The sequence below is a fragment of the Dryas octopetala genome, chromosome 1 (assembly GCF_963921425.1).
Source record: "Dryas octopetala chromosome 1, drDryOcto1.1, whole genome shotgun sequence".
NCBI classification, from domain to species: Eukaryota; Viridiplantae; Streptophyta; class Magnoliopsida; order Rosales; family Rosaceae; genus Dryas; species Dryas octopetala.
The window spans coordinates 32,612-48,504 of NC_141366.1; the positions used below are offsets into that span (position 1 = coordinate 32,612).

The 15,893-nt window shown below is 37.3% G+C and overlaps 3 protein-coding genes across 3 annotated transcripts; 2 read left to right on the forward strand and 1 right to left on the reverse strand.

Moving 5' to 3' along the window:
- Positions 1–1,016: 1,016 nt before the first annotated feature.
- On the forward strand, positions 1,017–2,763 carry LOC147295932 (L-ascorbate oxidase homolog). The gene is made up of 2 exons (XM_086229196.1): positions 1,017–2,374; positions 2,463–2,763. The coding sequence occupies exons 1-2, from the start codon at positions 1,017–1,019 to the stop codon at positions 2,761–2,763; spliced, it is 1,659 nt and encodes a 552-aa protein (XP_086085322.1).
- A 2,150-nt stretch (positions 2,764–4,913) lies between these two features.
- LOC147295933 (L-ascorbate oxidase homolog) lies at positions 4,914–6,856 on the forward strand. The gene is made up of 3 exons (XM_086249803.1): positions 4,914–5,164; positions 5,317–6,432; positions 6,556–6,856. Exons 1-3 carry the CDS (start codon positions 4,914–4,916, stop codon positions 6,854–6,856), a joined length of 1,668 nt encoding a protein of 555 aa, XP_086105929.1.
- A 4,755-nt stretch (positions 6,857–11,611) lies between these two features.
- Positions 11,612–15,690, reverse strand: LOC147295934 (purin-rich alpha 1). The gene is made up of 4 exons (XM_086229942.1): positions 15,029–15,690; positions 13,366–13,506; positions 13,020–13,262; positions 11,612–12,066 (listed from the first exon to the last, which is right to left on the reverse strand). The coding sequence occupies exons 1-4, from the start codon at positions 15,383–15,385 to the stop codon at positions 11,914–11,916; spliced, it is 894 nt and encodes a 297-aa protein (XP_086086068.1). The 5' UTR covers positions 15,386–15,690; the 3' UTR covers positions 11,612–11,913.
- Positions 15,691–15,893: the final 203 nt, after the last annotated feature.

The following is a 15,893-nucleotide window of genomic DNA, read 5'->3' on the forward strand; positions in this document are numbered from 1 at the left end:
TTTTATCGAAAATATTTTGTTCGTCCATTTATTTGATCAAAGTTAGACAGGCAAATGATTTCCGAGTTGGCTAATTTTTTGCAAGGATGATCTATCAATGGAGATGTAAAAATTGAACGGTTCGGATCGACACAAAACGACTCATGTGGACCTCAATAGGGTATACCTCAACATAAATAAGTTGAGGTATACCTCAATAGAAGGAGCTGCATATATATATATAAGTATATAACTGACTAATTAATTGATATTACGTAAATGGATTTAGGGTACTTCAATGATTTCTTAAAATAATAAAAAGGATACCTCGTTTCTTTGTACAGTATCTTAAATTCTTAATGTTTCTTTCTCATAGTTTTTTATTTATTTTTAATTAAGGAAATCTTTTTCCTCTTGCTGCTTGTTACCACTTTCCACCAGCGTTAGAAGGTAATTAAGCTATATATATTATATGTCTTTTTCAGTTTTTGGCCTGTTTTTTCTTTTTGCTCTTCTCCGCCGTATATGCAGAAGAATGTAGAGAGAGTCGATGATGATGCGCTGGTGTTATAATAGATAGATATATATATATATATATACATATATACAAACGGTTGAGATGTGTTGAAATTTGAAGAGGAGAGGAAAGGATGTGTAAGCAAGAGGAGAGGATCCGGGTTCACAACGAACTGTACGTGTGGTCTTATAATCATACATGAAAAAGTGCAGGGGGCATATATGGTATTATAGGGAGAGAGGCCGGGTCGGAAGGGATGTGGAAAAAAATGAGAGGAAGGGCGGAGTGCAAGGTTCAGGAGAGAAGGGTTAGCTTGGAGACGATTGCGGGGAGTTTGAATGGTTGAGAAATTGTGAGTGGGGACAACAGATCCAAGAACCATATATCGAGTACTAGAATCATCTCCTATATATTCCATTTTAGCGAGCAATAAATATATAAGAGTGCATGAGGGAGGCAAGTTAATTCTGATTTGTGTACTGCACGGACGTGAAAGAGATCAAATAAGAAAGAAAGAAACATGTCTGGCATGATGCTTATGCTGCTGCTATGCGTCTCAGTTGGGACAATTTCGATGGTCCACGCTGGAGACCCTTACCTTTTCTTCACATGGAATGTCACCTATGGAACTCTCTCTCCTCTTGGAGTTCCCCAGCAAGTTATTCTCATCAATGGCGAATTTCCGGGACCCAACATCAACTCTACCACCAACAACAACCTGGTTGTCAACATCTTCAATAACCTTGATGAGCCATTCCTTGTGACATGGACCGGCATCCAACAAAGGAAGAATTCATGGCACGATGGAACGCTTGGAACTATGTGCCCCATTGCCCCAGGTACGAACTTCACCTACCAATTCCAAGTGAAGGACCAGATTGGGAGCTTCATCTACTATCCTGTAACTTCCATGCATAGGGCGGCAGGTGCCTTTGGTGGCCTCCGTGTGAACAGCCGTCTCCTGATTCCCGTTCCTTATGCTGATCCCGAGGATGATTACACTGTCCTCATCGGTGACTGGTACACCAAAAGCCACACCAATCTTAAGAAATTGTTGGACAGTGGTCGCACCATGGCCAGGCCAGACGGCATCCTCATTAATGGCAAATCAGCAAAGGGAGATGGCAAAGACGAGCCCCTCTTCACCATGAAGCCTGGAAAGACCTACAAATATAGGATCTGCAATGTTGGCATCAAGAATTCCCTTAACTTTAGGATCCAAGGCCACCCCATGCGGCTTGTTGAGATGGAGGGCTCCCACGTCGTCCAAAATACCTACGAGTCCCTTGATGTGCATATAGCGCAATGCTTTTCGGTGCTTGTCACTGCCGACAAAGAGGCCAAAGACTACTACATGGTGGCTTCCACCCGATTCACCAAGACGGTGCTCACTGCTAAAGGCATCATCCGCTACGAAGGTGGTAAGGGCCCTGCTTCGCCCGACATCCCTGAGGCACCTGTAGGATGGGCCTGGTCCCTCAACCAGTTCCGTTCCTTCCGCTGGAACCTCACTGCCAGTGCTGCCAGGCCTAACCCTCAAGGCTCCTACCACTATGGTAAGATTAACATCACCCGCACCATCAGGATTGTCAACTCAGCCAGCAAAGTGGATGGCAAGCTTCGCTATGCCGTAAATGGAATCTCCCACGTGGACCCTGAAACCCCCCTCAAGCTGGCTCAGTACTATAAAGTTTCGGACAAGGTCTTTAAGTACGACACCATCAAAGATGAACCCCCAGCTACAGCAGCAGACAAGGTCACCATTGCACCCAATGTTATCCAGGTAGAACACAAAGCCTTCATAGAGATCATCTTTGAGAACCACGAGAAGAGCCTTCAAACATGGCATTTGGGTGGCCACTCTTTCTTTGCTTGCGCGTAAGTTGTAATTAAATTCAGTTTTCTTGATCGATCATATATATGTATATAATATTGGATGATCTACAATTAATACATGCATATGCAGCATCGAGCCAGGGAGGTGGTCCATTGAAAAGAGAAAGAACTACAACCTTCTTGACGGTGTGAGCAGGCATACAATCCAAGTGTTCCCTAAATCATGGGCTGCCATCCTAGTGGCAATGGACAATGTGGGAATGTGGAATGTGAGGTCAGAACAACCGGAGAGGCGCTACCTAGGACAACAGTTCTACATAAGTATTACCACTGACTCACGCTCCCTCAGGGATGAGTACAACCTTCCAGATAGCGCCCTTCTCTGTGGCATCGTTAAGGACATGCCCAAGCCCCCACCTTATAGCATGTAAGATATTTCGCCGCCATGCCATGCCGCTTCACACTAAGAGACAGATCAGACAGCGGGGATATCCGGAAGTTTTAAGTGTGCTTAATTGTGTGAGTGTGAGCTAGAGAGGAGAGACCATTACAATATTGTATTTCTTCAATTAATTCGCACCCAATTTAAGCAGATTAAGAGAGTTAGAAGAACGGTAAAGAATAAGAAGGGTTGGAACAACATTAAAGATTGCCTCAGTACGTATGTGTGCGTCAACCTTCTGGGATATGTTATATTAGAAACAAAGAAAAAAAATGCCATTACAGTTTTGTACCTTCTTTTTTATTATTTATATGTTATATTCTCTTTCTTTCCCTCATCTTATCTTATTAATTAGCTAGGTAATTTCGCATAATGTTGCCCATTTCTAATTATCCTTGTCATATGATCGATGATATATTTACCAGAAAAAATTTACTTATAACAGGAGATGATGGGTAACTTGATATTCTAAGAGATAGTTTATATATGTTTTGAAATTAAATAAATTTTTATGTAATGAAATATAAAAATATAGGTATTATCGTGTTGTTGAATTGGAATACCGGCCAAATTAATAAACCATATCCTTATTACAAGGAAGTTTCTCTTTATATTTAATTACTAATTCTCGGTTCTTATATATCAGCGTTTGTCTTCTTTGCTGTACAGAGACCTAATTGTGGTAAATTAATTTACTATTAAGTCCGTCGTACTTGGCATCAAGTATAAGTTGATGATGCGCATGCATCTTATACATTGATCGCAAAATTAATTATAAAACTAAGGCCTTGTTTAGTTCCCGATTTAAAGAAATAATTCTTTCGATCTTGTCAAAAAATTTAGTGAAAATTCAGATTATTTCATCTATAACATAGATCAAAACAAAAAACTAACAGTACGTATCCAAAAATGATACCAAATCTACCCTCATATATTGCCCAAGATTTAGATTTTTTCATTTAATTATTCCTTTATCAAAAGCATATGGGATTAGATTTCCTCTTGGTGCCCTTCTCCTACATATATATGCACTCTAGTTCAGATTTTCTTGATTTTATGGTGAGAGGATTTTTGGAAAAGGGAGGATATTGTTCGGACTCATAGTGTATACTAAAATTTAATTAATTGGGATACTGTGTAAGCCTAAAGGTTTGGGTGGTTTGGATTTGAAAAAAATTAATGGGACGTACTTAATTAAAAAGCCATGATATATATGCTGGTTGGTTACTCTAACTCTTCTAGTACTTACTTTCTTATGATTATTTTGATTAGTAAATATCACACGGTCTTTTTTGTATCGGAAGAAGTACGTAGATCGAGTTCAAAATTTATAGACAATAATTGTGAACAAGAAAAAAAAAACTCTTATAACACTTAAATATTCATAGACAATATTTATCGGTAGCTTTTTTTTTTTTACCAAAAAAAAAAGTTGCCACGTACCTAAATTTATTTTATCATATTAATTTCCTTATGTTGGGAGTGTTGGACGCGCGTAAGACTTAGGAAGGCAAGGCATGAACTTCCGGCAAGGGAAAAAAAAGCATGATCAAGATACATCTAATAAGCAAGAAAATCAGCCAAAATTTTCTTCTATTAATTAAGAGAGGGTCTGATAGTGTTAGGGAGAAGAAGAGTAAAAAAGTACAGTGATTTTAGTTTTTATTATTTCTTTAATAAGACTAATGGCGTTTAAGTACTTTTGTTAGATGTAGGGATATGTGTCCAAAAAATAGATAGAGGAAGAGACATAGATTTTAGGACGAGAGGAATATTTGAACTCAAAACAAGGAAGAAGGTAGGTATGTAGAAGGAGAATTAGTTAGAGGAGAATGTGTGTTAACATTTGATCTCCAAGAGAGAAAATATAGGAGAAGAAAAAAATTGAGAGGAAGAACGCAATTTAAGGAGAAAGAAAGAAGGATGAGCGCAGAGGCATTTTAGAAAAGTTTGAATGGTTTAGAAATTGTGAAAGAAGTATAGTTATAAAAGGAAAGGGATGGGAGAGCCATGGACATATCGGTAGAAGAAGGCCCAATGATCTTCTTCAATTAATAATAGTATAGGTTTGAAATAAATTTATTGCTGTGAGGAAAGGGTTGAAAAGTGGTGAAAGAAAAATATATAAGAATAAGGGAGATGGGTTCCTCCGTGATGCTTACGTTGTTGGTGTGCCTCTCAGTTGGGGCAATTTCGGTAGTTCAAGGGGAAGACCCTTACTTTTTCTTCACATGGAATGTCACCTACGGAACCCTCTCTCCTCTGGGAGTCCCTCAACAAGTTATTCTCATCAATGGCGAATTTCCGGGACCCAACATCAACTCCACCTCCAACAACAACATCGTTGTCAATGTCTTTAATAACCTTGATGAGCCATTCCTTTTGACATGGTAATTAAATTATAATATTGCTATATATATATGTATATAGATATGATGTGTAAGTTCGTGTGCTTAAATATTAATTTATAATTAATTACGTATTATGTAAACACCAATTAATTAATTTGCGGCCTTGCGCGCATATATATGCATGCATGCAGGAACGGTATCCAGCAAAGGAAGAATTCATGGCAAGATGGAACACTTGGAACACAGTGCCCCATTCTCCCCGGTCAGAACTACACGTACCACTTCCAAGTGAAGGACCAGATCGGGAGCTATTTTTACTATCCCACAACTGGCATGCATAGGGCAGCCGGTGGTTTTGGTGGCCTCCGCGTGAACAGTCGTCTTCTGATTCCCGTTCCTTATGCTGATCCCGAGGATGACTACACCGTCTTGATCGGTGACTGGTACACCAAAAGCCACAACAGTCTTAAGAAATTGTTGGACAGCGGTCGCTCCATGGCAAGGCCCGACGGTGTCCTCATTAACGGCAAATCAGCGAAGGGAGATGGCAAAGATGAGCCCCTCTTCACCATGAAGCCTGGAAAAACCTACAAATACAGGATCTGCAATGTTGGCCTCAAGAATTCCCTTAACTTTAGGATCCAAGGCCACCCCTTGTTGCTTGTTGAGATGGAAGGTTCCCACACCGTCCAAAATACCTACGAATCCCTTGATGTGCATGTGGGACAATGCTTTTCGGTGCTTGTCACTGCTGACAAAGAGCCCAAGGACTACTACATGGTGGCTTCCACTCGATTCACCAAGACGGTGCTCACCGGTAAAGGCATCATCCGTTACACCAATGCTAACGGTACCCCTGCTTCACCCGACATTCCTGAGGCACCTGTAGGATGGGCCTGGTCTCTCAACCAGTTTCGTTCCTTTCGCTGGAACCTCACTGCCAGTGCTGCCAGGCCTAACCCTCAAGGCTCCTACCACTATGGTAAGATTAACATCACCCGCACAATCAAGCTTGTCAACTCGGCCAGCAATGTGGATGGCAAGCTTCGCTATGCCATAAATGGAGTTTCCCACGTGGACTCTGAAACCCCACTAAAGCTTGCTGAGTACTATGGAGTTGCAGACAAGGTCTTTAAGTACGACATCATCAAAGATGATCCCCACCCTACACTTGATCAAGAAAAGATCACCTTGGCAACCAATGTTGTCAATCAAACCTTCCGTAACTTTGTGGAGATCATCTTTGAGAACCACCAGAATAGCCTTCAGACATATCATTTGGATGGATACTCTTTCTTTGCTGTCGCGTAAGTAAATAACTATATATATATATATATAACTTTTTATTTATTTAGTCTGGATAATATGTTCTAATAATATTTAATTAAGTACGTATAAATTAATTGATTAATACTGACCTACATGTACAGCATCGAGCCTGGAAAGTGGACCCCAGAAAAGAGAAAGAACTACAACCTTCTTGATGCTGTGAGCAGGCACACAATCCAAGTGTTCCCCAAGTCATGGGCTGCCATAATGTTGACATTCGACAATTCTGGAATGTGGAATTTGAGGTCAGAGCATACAGAGAGGCGGTACCTAGGACAACAACTGTACATCAGCGTTCTCTCTCCTGCACGCTCCCTCAGGGACGAGTACAATCTTCCGGACAACACTCCTCTGTGTGGCATTGTCAAGAATTTGCCTCTGCCCCCTCCATATAGCATTTAAACCGACTGATCATGATCTACATACGTGTCATGTCATTAATTAAGTACATGACTTAACAAAAAGGGATGGTCATCAAGTATTAATGGAGTTGTTGGTGATGATCGATGCATGTATCAACCCTTTCCAAACTGCAATAAATGATCTAAATTCTAATATATTTCGATAGCGTCCCACTTCCAATATATATATATATATATTGATATATTTTTTATAGGTCCTATACATACATTGATATTAGTGGAATAACATATAGTTTGTGTCCCTAGCCTTTTTTAAATTAATTTATTTTACGTAAGCCGATCTTTAATATTACTATGCATACTTAAACTTATATATATGAACTAATTAAGTTTATAAATAACAAACACTCATTCGATTAACTGATATTTCTCTAACCTAATTAAGTTTTAATTATATACAAAAACCTCAGCTAAAACTTAGATTAATCAAACTGATATGTATTTCTTTCAAAAGGAGGAGCCCATTGCACGACCACAAAAGAAACCATTAATTTAATAAGATAGGTTCTAGGTGATTTTTTTTTTTTAGTCTTAGTTCTAGGTTAAATATGAGGGAATTCTCTTCAGCACCCCAATCTAAAGGAGGCAACAAAAATAAAGAAGATAAGGAAGGCTATACAAAAGTTTCGGTTATAAAAAGTTTGGGGTTTCGTTTAGTTATTTTTAAACTTTAACCATAATACATTTCTATATATAAAATAATAAAAAATACTCTGAAGGCCTAAATCCTAATATCTTATATTATATATATATATCCTAAAGAATATAGAGTATATAGAATTTAGTGTATAGATTATAGAATATAAGAGATTATGGTATATAGAGGATATATGATTTAGTATTAGAGTTTAGTGTATAGATTATAGAGTATAAAGAATATACTAATTTTATTTATTCATTATACTAATTTTATTTAATAATATTTACCTCCAGCATGCATTATGTTCATTTTATATCACATGAAACCTACTATGTAATTTGGTTTCTTTAATATTTTTTTATCAATGTTGTAGATAATATGTTAAATAAACATATGGTAAAGTTTCATTTAAAATTTTCGTGTTTTGATAGCAATTTCCGTCGTTTCCGTCTAATTTTTATCGAAATTTTCGTCGAAATTTTCTCAAAATCCGAAATCCGAAATTTTATTCATTGCTAGTACCTAAACTAAAATGCTATTTAATTTTGATACCTAAACTAAAAATAGTGGAATAACATATAGTTTGTGTCCCTAGCCTTTTTTAATTAATTTATTTTACATAAGCTGATCGATCTTTAATATCACTATGCATACTTAAACTTATATGAACTAATTAAGTTTATAAATAACAAACACTCATTCGATTAACTGATATTTCTCTAACCTAATTAAGTTTTAATTATATAAAAAACATCAGCTAAAACTTAGATTAATCAAACTGATATGTATTTCTTTCAAAAGGAGGAACCCATTGCACGACCACAAAATAAACCATTTAATAAGATAGGTTGTAGGTGAATTTTTTTTTTTAATCTTAGTTCTAGGTTAAATATGAGGGAATTCTCTTCAGCACCCCAATCTAAAGGATGCAACAAAAATAAAGAAGATAAGGAAGGCTGTACAAAAGTTTCGGTTATAAAAAGTTCCCTAGTTTCACTGTAGTTTCATATATTTTAGTTATTGTTCTTGAAACTCTCCCAATTATTTGTTTATTCACTGATATTTATGTACGTTTTGAATTGCTTAAAGATTTGTGGCATCTTGTCCAATTGATTTGGACGGACTCCCTTATATTTAAATACAAGTTCTTTTGTTTTTATATATGAGACAAAATATGTTTCTTTGCATTAAAAATAAGAAAAATGCATCATTCATCCACGGATTTTATCTCTTTTTTTTGTTTTTTTTTTTTTTCAATTTGGTCTACTTATTAATTTTCATTGGTCCACAAATTCAATTTCTCGGCCCAAGTTAGTCATTAATTTCCGTCACTTCTAGCCCACTTGGCCGTTAAAATCCATCATGTGCCATTTTATGAGGGCAAATTGGTATTTTTGCCCCCTTCTATAGTAAAAGCAGCCGGAAAGTTGTCATTTCCTTTTCGTTCATCAATTTATTCATAGAAAAAATATTTGAAGGGGTTTTGGGTGAAATTTCAAGTGAACTCCAAATTTCATACAGTAGGGCCCAGGTCAGATTCATGCAAATGTTGGGTTAATCCAAACTTCATAGTCTAGGAATGACTGATTCACTAAGTGTCCATGAATCAAAAGGACGAAAAAGGATGAAGTTGTTTTTTAAATAAGAAAAAAACACACAAATCTTCCATGTTCCCAAAGTTGACATCAGTTTATTCATAGAAAAAAGATTTGGAGGGGTTTGGGTGAGATTTCAAGTGTGAACTCCAAATTTCATACACTAGGGCCCAGGTCAGATTCATGCAAATGTTGGATTAATCCAAATTTCATAGTCTATGAATGACTGATTCACTAAGTGTCCATGAATCAAAAGGACGAAAAAGGACAAAGTTGTTTTTTAAATAAGAAAAAAACACAAATCTTCCATGTTCCCAAAGATACATATATACCAGAGGCTTTGCTTTTTAAATGAAAAAAGAAAGATGCTGCTTATTTTAAAAAGTCCATACTCATCATAACCAAACACTTAAGGCCCCCAGAAAGAAGCTTGAAAGAGTCTGCTTTATTTTAGTGCTCCTGCTTCTTTTTCTATTGATGTAGGCTGCTATTTATTACCATCGTTGTTTGGACACTGTCTCCCAGTGATCGTCATTTAAAATATGTATATATATATATATCTCGCAACCTCTATCCAATTAATGATCGACTCCATACAATTAGTAGTGGTGCAAGGCATGTTCTTTCTTTTTTGCAAAGAGAGTACAACACCAACATGAGCATAATTGATGGGCAAAAGTTGGCTGAAATAACTCTATTAAGAGCAGCATTGGATGATCCTCGTACCGGGTGTAGACTCAACGGTAATCTCTACCTCTTTCATTTCTGACCAAATTTTTTTTATTTCAAGTTTTTGTACTCCATTTTCTTGAAATCATGTCAATGGATGACTATATAAAATGGAGTATAAAAACTTAAAATCAAAAAAATTTGGGCAGAAATGAAGAGGTAGAGATTACCGTTGAGTCTACCCCTGGTACGAGGATCATCCAATGCTGCTCTTAATAGAGTTATTTCAGCCAACTTTTGCCCATCAGTTACACTCATGTTGGCTTTGTACTCTCTTTGCAAAAAAAATTAAAGAACATGCCTTGCAGCACTACCAATTGCATGGAGTCGATCATTAATTGGATAAAGGTTGCGATATATATATATATCATTTGGATGGATACTCTTTCTTTGCTGTCGCGTAAGTAATAATTATATATACAATAATGCTAGTTGTTCTATATTTTTTTTCCCACATTTATATTCTATTTGATGTGTCATTACTTTACTAGAAGAATATTTATTTTTTCTTTTTTAGGTTTTATTTTTTAATTTTTAGTGTCCAATGTATGAATGTCATATAAGATAGTATGAAATTGTGGTATAAAAATGTAGTAAGTGTAGCATTACTGTTATATATATATAACTTTTTATTTATTTAGTCTGGATAATATGTTCTAATAATATTTAATTAAGTACGTATAAATTAATTGATTAATACTGACCTACATGTACAGCATCGAGCCTGGAAAGTGGACCCCAGAAAAGAGAAAGAACTACAACCTTCTTGATGCTGTGAGCAGGCACACAATCCAAGTGTTCCCCAAGTCATGGGCTGCCATAATGTTGACATTCGACAATTCTGGAATGTGGAATTTGAGGTCAGAGCATACAGAGAGGCGGTACCTAGGACAACAACTGTACATCAGCGTTCTCTCTCCTGCACGCTCCCTCAGGGACGAGTACAATCTTCCGGACAACACTCCTCTGTTTGGCATTGTCAAGAATTTGCCTCTGCCCCCTCCATATAGCATTTAAACCGACTGATCATGGATCTACGTGTGTCATGTCATTAATTAAGTACATGACTTAACAAAAAGGGATGGTCATCAAGTATTAATGGAGTTGTTGGTAATGATCGATGCATGTATCAACCATTTCCAAACTGCAATAAATGATCTAAATTCTAATATATTTCGATAGCGTCCCACTTCCAATATATATATATATTGATATATTTTTTTTTATAAAAAATTAGGATTAAACTCCATCTTTTGTATCTCGAAAGTCCCAAAAGTCAAAACCACCACCTCTCCTTATTGCTCTCTCTACCTGTTCACGCTTCTCATATAATCCGAATCCGGAATATTGAATTCCTCTCTCAACCCCTCATCTATCACTTCCTAGCCTCCCTTTTTTTATTATTAATATACAAAAGGAAATAAAGAAAAAAAAAAAGTGATCAGTATATACATATGCGTGTGCGAGTGTGCACATACTGCATGTATATGTCATGATTCATGTGGATATTAATATTACTAGTTTCTTCAAAGCAAAAGAAAATGCAGATAATGCTACAGTAATGTTTGTCATCACTAGCTGCAGAAGCTAATCGTCTTTACACTCTGCAGCAGAGTGAGTAGCACAGCCTTCAACCAAGTTAGTTCCTGATCATGATTTAGCTTCAAGCTAACATCACCAACGACAAGGTTACATTTTAAACACAATTGAAAACTGTATCACAAGCTATGAAACTAAAAATAGAGTAGATGCATTTGTCCTACCCAACAAAAAAAGAAAGCACAGCAGGAATGATCATTATTAAGTTGGATGGTTGACACACTATCAAACTCAAGTTACAAGTAGCTGGTCGGTTTTTCTGTTATTGTCTGTTTAAATTAGGCAATCATCTCCGAAATCTAAGTTGATCAATCAGAAATCGGATTATTTCAGACTTGAATGAGAGAACAGAAGAAAATAATAGAACACAACTGTGAGGACAATCCCACCCCTACTCAAACACCTACTTGTACCACTAAAGCAATCTTGATATACTGGAATTATTTGTTTAATCACCAATCCACAGGGTACCATTTATCTCTGGGGCGGATCCACTGTTCGAACATTTGCACCCGTCATTCCTTCAATTCGGTCTTTGGTTATCTCCACAAAATGACCCACTATTTCATGGAACTGCTTGAGCCCTGACAGTGGGAGAATTATAGAGGACCGATCAGAACCTGCAACCTGCAATTTTAATGAATTTCAAAAATATTAAAACCATTTACTATCAGAAACCTTAATTAATGATTCAAGTTTTTTTAAATTTGGTACTTCAACTTTGGATTGTGTCCCAAGTTGGTACCTTAACTCTAATTTGTCCCAATTGCATACCTCATCTTTTATTTTGTATTAATTGGTACATCTGTCTAAATCAATAACGGAAGTTGTCAAGCCCATGGGTATTTCAGTAAATGCAGTTAAGATTGTTTACCCAAATGTACATTCCCAGGGGTAAGTTTATCTTCTTCTTCACATGTGCCATTATTCTCTCTGCCCCCACCCACCCACGTCATCACCACCTCCTCCTCCTCCTCCTTCCTCTTCTTCTGTAACTGTTTTAGGTCCCTAACCTACTGCAGATCCCATCACAGTCCCACAACCACCTTCGTATTCCACAGTCCCATAACCACCTCCTTCTTCTTCTTATACCTCTTCTTCACTTACTGTTTCAAATCCATAAAATAAAATAAAATAAAATAAAAAAACACACACACACACACACAAGAAAACTACTGCAGATCCCCCACACCCAGCCTGTATCCACCTCATCCTCTTCTTCTTTTATTGTTTTATTCTTTTTTCTTCTTCTTCCTTTTTTGTTTAATGGTTTTTCTGTTCATTACTCTGATTTTTATTGTTTTTATTTTAAAAGCTTGTAAAAGACTTAATTACCACTATCTCTGCTAAGTTTACTAACGGAATTAGAATTTTGACCGACTGAATTAAGATTTGGTACTTATTAGATACAAAATAAAAGATTGGGTATGCAATTGGGACAAATTAGAGGTTAGGTACTAAATTGGGACACAACCCAAAGTTCAGGTACCAAATTTGAAAAAAAACCCTAATGATTAATACAAACAGCCAAATCCACCTAGGATCTCAATGAAAAATTTTCTTTTGTTTGTGAAGCATACCTCAGATATTCTTAGAAAATGACCCCTGTTATTACTCCCAAGATCAAAGAAGAATCTCTTTTGATCAGCTCTGATCACTTTAGAAACCCCCATGTTACCAATTTCATCCTGTGCCGCCAACTCTGCAGATCTGTCAACATTCAGTTCAGAACTTGGCGTAGTTTGATTACTGTGGCCAGATATGAAGCCAGCACCTACATCATCTGAAAGCCCAACAAGACGTTCTGAAGGTTCAGAAGTTTGCTGCTTTGGCATGGAAACAACCAGGTGGAAAATTAAAAGAGCATGTGAGACACTCCCAAAAGAGAAACTTATATTAGCTAGAAAGTATGAAAAACAAGGAAACCTGATTGGGCAGTATAAAAAGCCTTGACGCTTCATTGATCTCTGCCAAAATGTTCCTAAATGCTGCCCACCCTTCATCCCGGGTGCTTCCTGCAGGAACAATGATAGTACTGCGATTTCTACTAACAGAAGCTTCAGATACCTGCACCAAGAAATCTATTAGAGCAGTAAAAATTGGAGAACAAGAAACTAAAGTCTAGCCCTGAGATTGTCTTCTCCTCAGATTTGTTACAAGAATAAAACAATACTCCATGCAACAAGAGATAAATTCAAAGGTCGTCCCAACAGATAAAAGTTACTCTAGGGAAGGAGCTCACAAAGAGGAAGGCCTGGGGGGAAAGAGACCAGAGTTCCATGTCCTAACTTTGGAGTTAAACTTAGAACAATTATTTAACGATAGCACTCACTTGAGCACCTAAAACACTGCAGCCATTGGGCCATTATCCAATGTCTACAGTGTCTGCAGTGTATTAGGTGAACACCCATGCCTATTTTCAGGTGAGCGCCTCCATTATCTAATATTCCATTTCAACAATGGATAAGCAGGAGAAGTTGGTAAAATGCATGTTATGCAAGGGGCAAATGTGAGTTCTCAAATTATCACATAGTAAAAGGTTGACAGTTAGGTAAGTTGCAGATATTTGAGTGTGTTGCAATGAAAGGAGCATGGAGCTCAGAAATTTGGTGCAGAAAAACCTTCCTTTTGTATGCATGTCTAGGTTTGACATTGTAAGCTCCCACATGATCATGTTCTGAAATGGGATTAAAAGAAAGGAGTGGGTTTTTTTTTCCCAGGCACAATATAGAGAAGCAAAGTGGCCTTTAAATTAAATTTAAAAAAAAAACAAAAACAAAAAAGACAAAAACTCCAGGTTCAGCACCCAAGATTATTATCATTTTTAGAAGGTGACTGGTATGTGTGATGGTGGCATTATTCTTTTGTTGGTAGTTCTAGACAAGAGGACATTCACTAACTACATAATCTGCCGTTCAAACCTTAACTTAGAAACTCCATCTGTTGAATAACCACCTCAGTATGTTGGACATTACCCTTTGGAGCAGAAGGCTAGAAAAGAAGTAGATAGAAAACTACTTCAATCTGATAATTTCATAGACAACACACTATCTAAACTTATCAATCAGTTTTAAGGCAGAAAAACTTTGAAAGCAACATTAAATTAGAAGAATCATCCTCATTACCATGAGAGAGCTGAAACAAATGTTTATGCATTGCAAGGGAGCAGAGGCAAAAGAGCATAATTTGTTGCAAAAGCATCCCTGTTGTCCTCCAATTAAATAAGCCAACTTCTGAGGCATTTCAACAGACTATAGAATCAAGCTCCTTATCTTGCATACTATTCTAAGAAAAGGGGGTTCACAACAGTCCACTATGAAATCAAGTTAGTCATTGACTCATCCTTGGCATACCTTTGTGTCTTTGGTTGATACAAAAAAAAAAAAAGAAATCATATCCATGCCATAATCAGTTTCCATAATTTCTGATCACCATCAACAGAGGGAACAAAAGAATAATTGATTCCAGGTAGGCTGTTAGAAAATATATAATGGGTCTCTTTGTAAAGCAATTAGAATAGCATGAAAATGGGACGTGATAACTGTAAGAAGATAGAATGGATAGAATATCAAAAAAGGAAAAAGGGAACCTTCAAGAAGCGGCCCCTGCGGTTTTCGCCAATGTCAAAGTAGAAGACCTTGGTGTCGAGCTGCAATTCCTTGCTGAAGACGTCCTGATCGTCGGAATTAACATAGTAATTGAAGAGATCGAGGAACCAGGAGATGCCAGAGAAGGGAACGATGATGGTGGACCTGGTAGCCGACGTCTTCTCGGAAATTTTCAGATAGCGACCGCGAGGGTTCTCTTTGAGATCGAAGTAGAAGAGCTTGTGCTCGACCTGCAGAGTCTTACAGAGCAGCTCCACGTCATTCCCTGCACCTGCTGTTGCTCCTCCTCCTGCTCCTCCTCCTCCTCCTCCTCCTACGCCCCCCGAATTCCCTTCCATCTCCAAATTAAACTTGTTGTATTTCCTAAACAACACCAGCCCAGCCAAGTAGTGAATTAGTGATGAATGATGATTGATTGACTGCGCTTCAGTTTCAGTCTTCCAAACAAGCTAAACTAAACTGTGGTGGTATTTGGTAGGTGTCAGTACTCAGATCTCACTTCTCACAATTGCCTTATTGCTCAATTGCTGGCTGTGTTGTGTAACATCTAGTGGCAGCAGTGACTTATGCAAACTAGGGTTTTGGGATGTGAGGGGGAAATTGACCCACTCGGCACTCGGTCTCCACTGTCCACTCCCATCCCCTATTTCTAATTTTTTTTAAATAATTCAGCTTTTTTTCTTTTTTATTTACTATTAGTCTATTACTATTATTATTATTACTATTAATTATTTTTGCCAGCTCCAGCCTCCAGGCTCCAAGCCTCCAACCAATTGGATTTGGATTATTGGAGAATTGGAGTATATTGGTTCTCTTCATTCGTTTCGAATCCACTTCCAGTAAGTA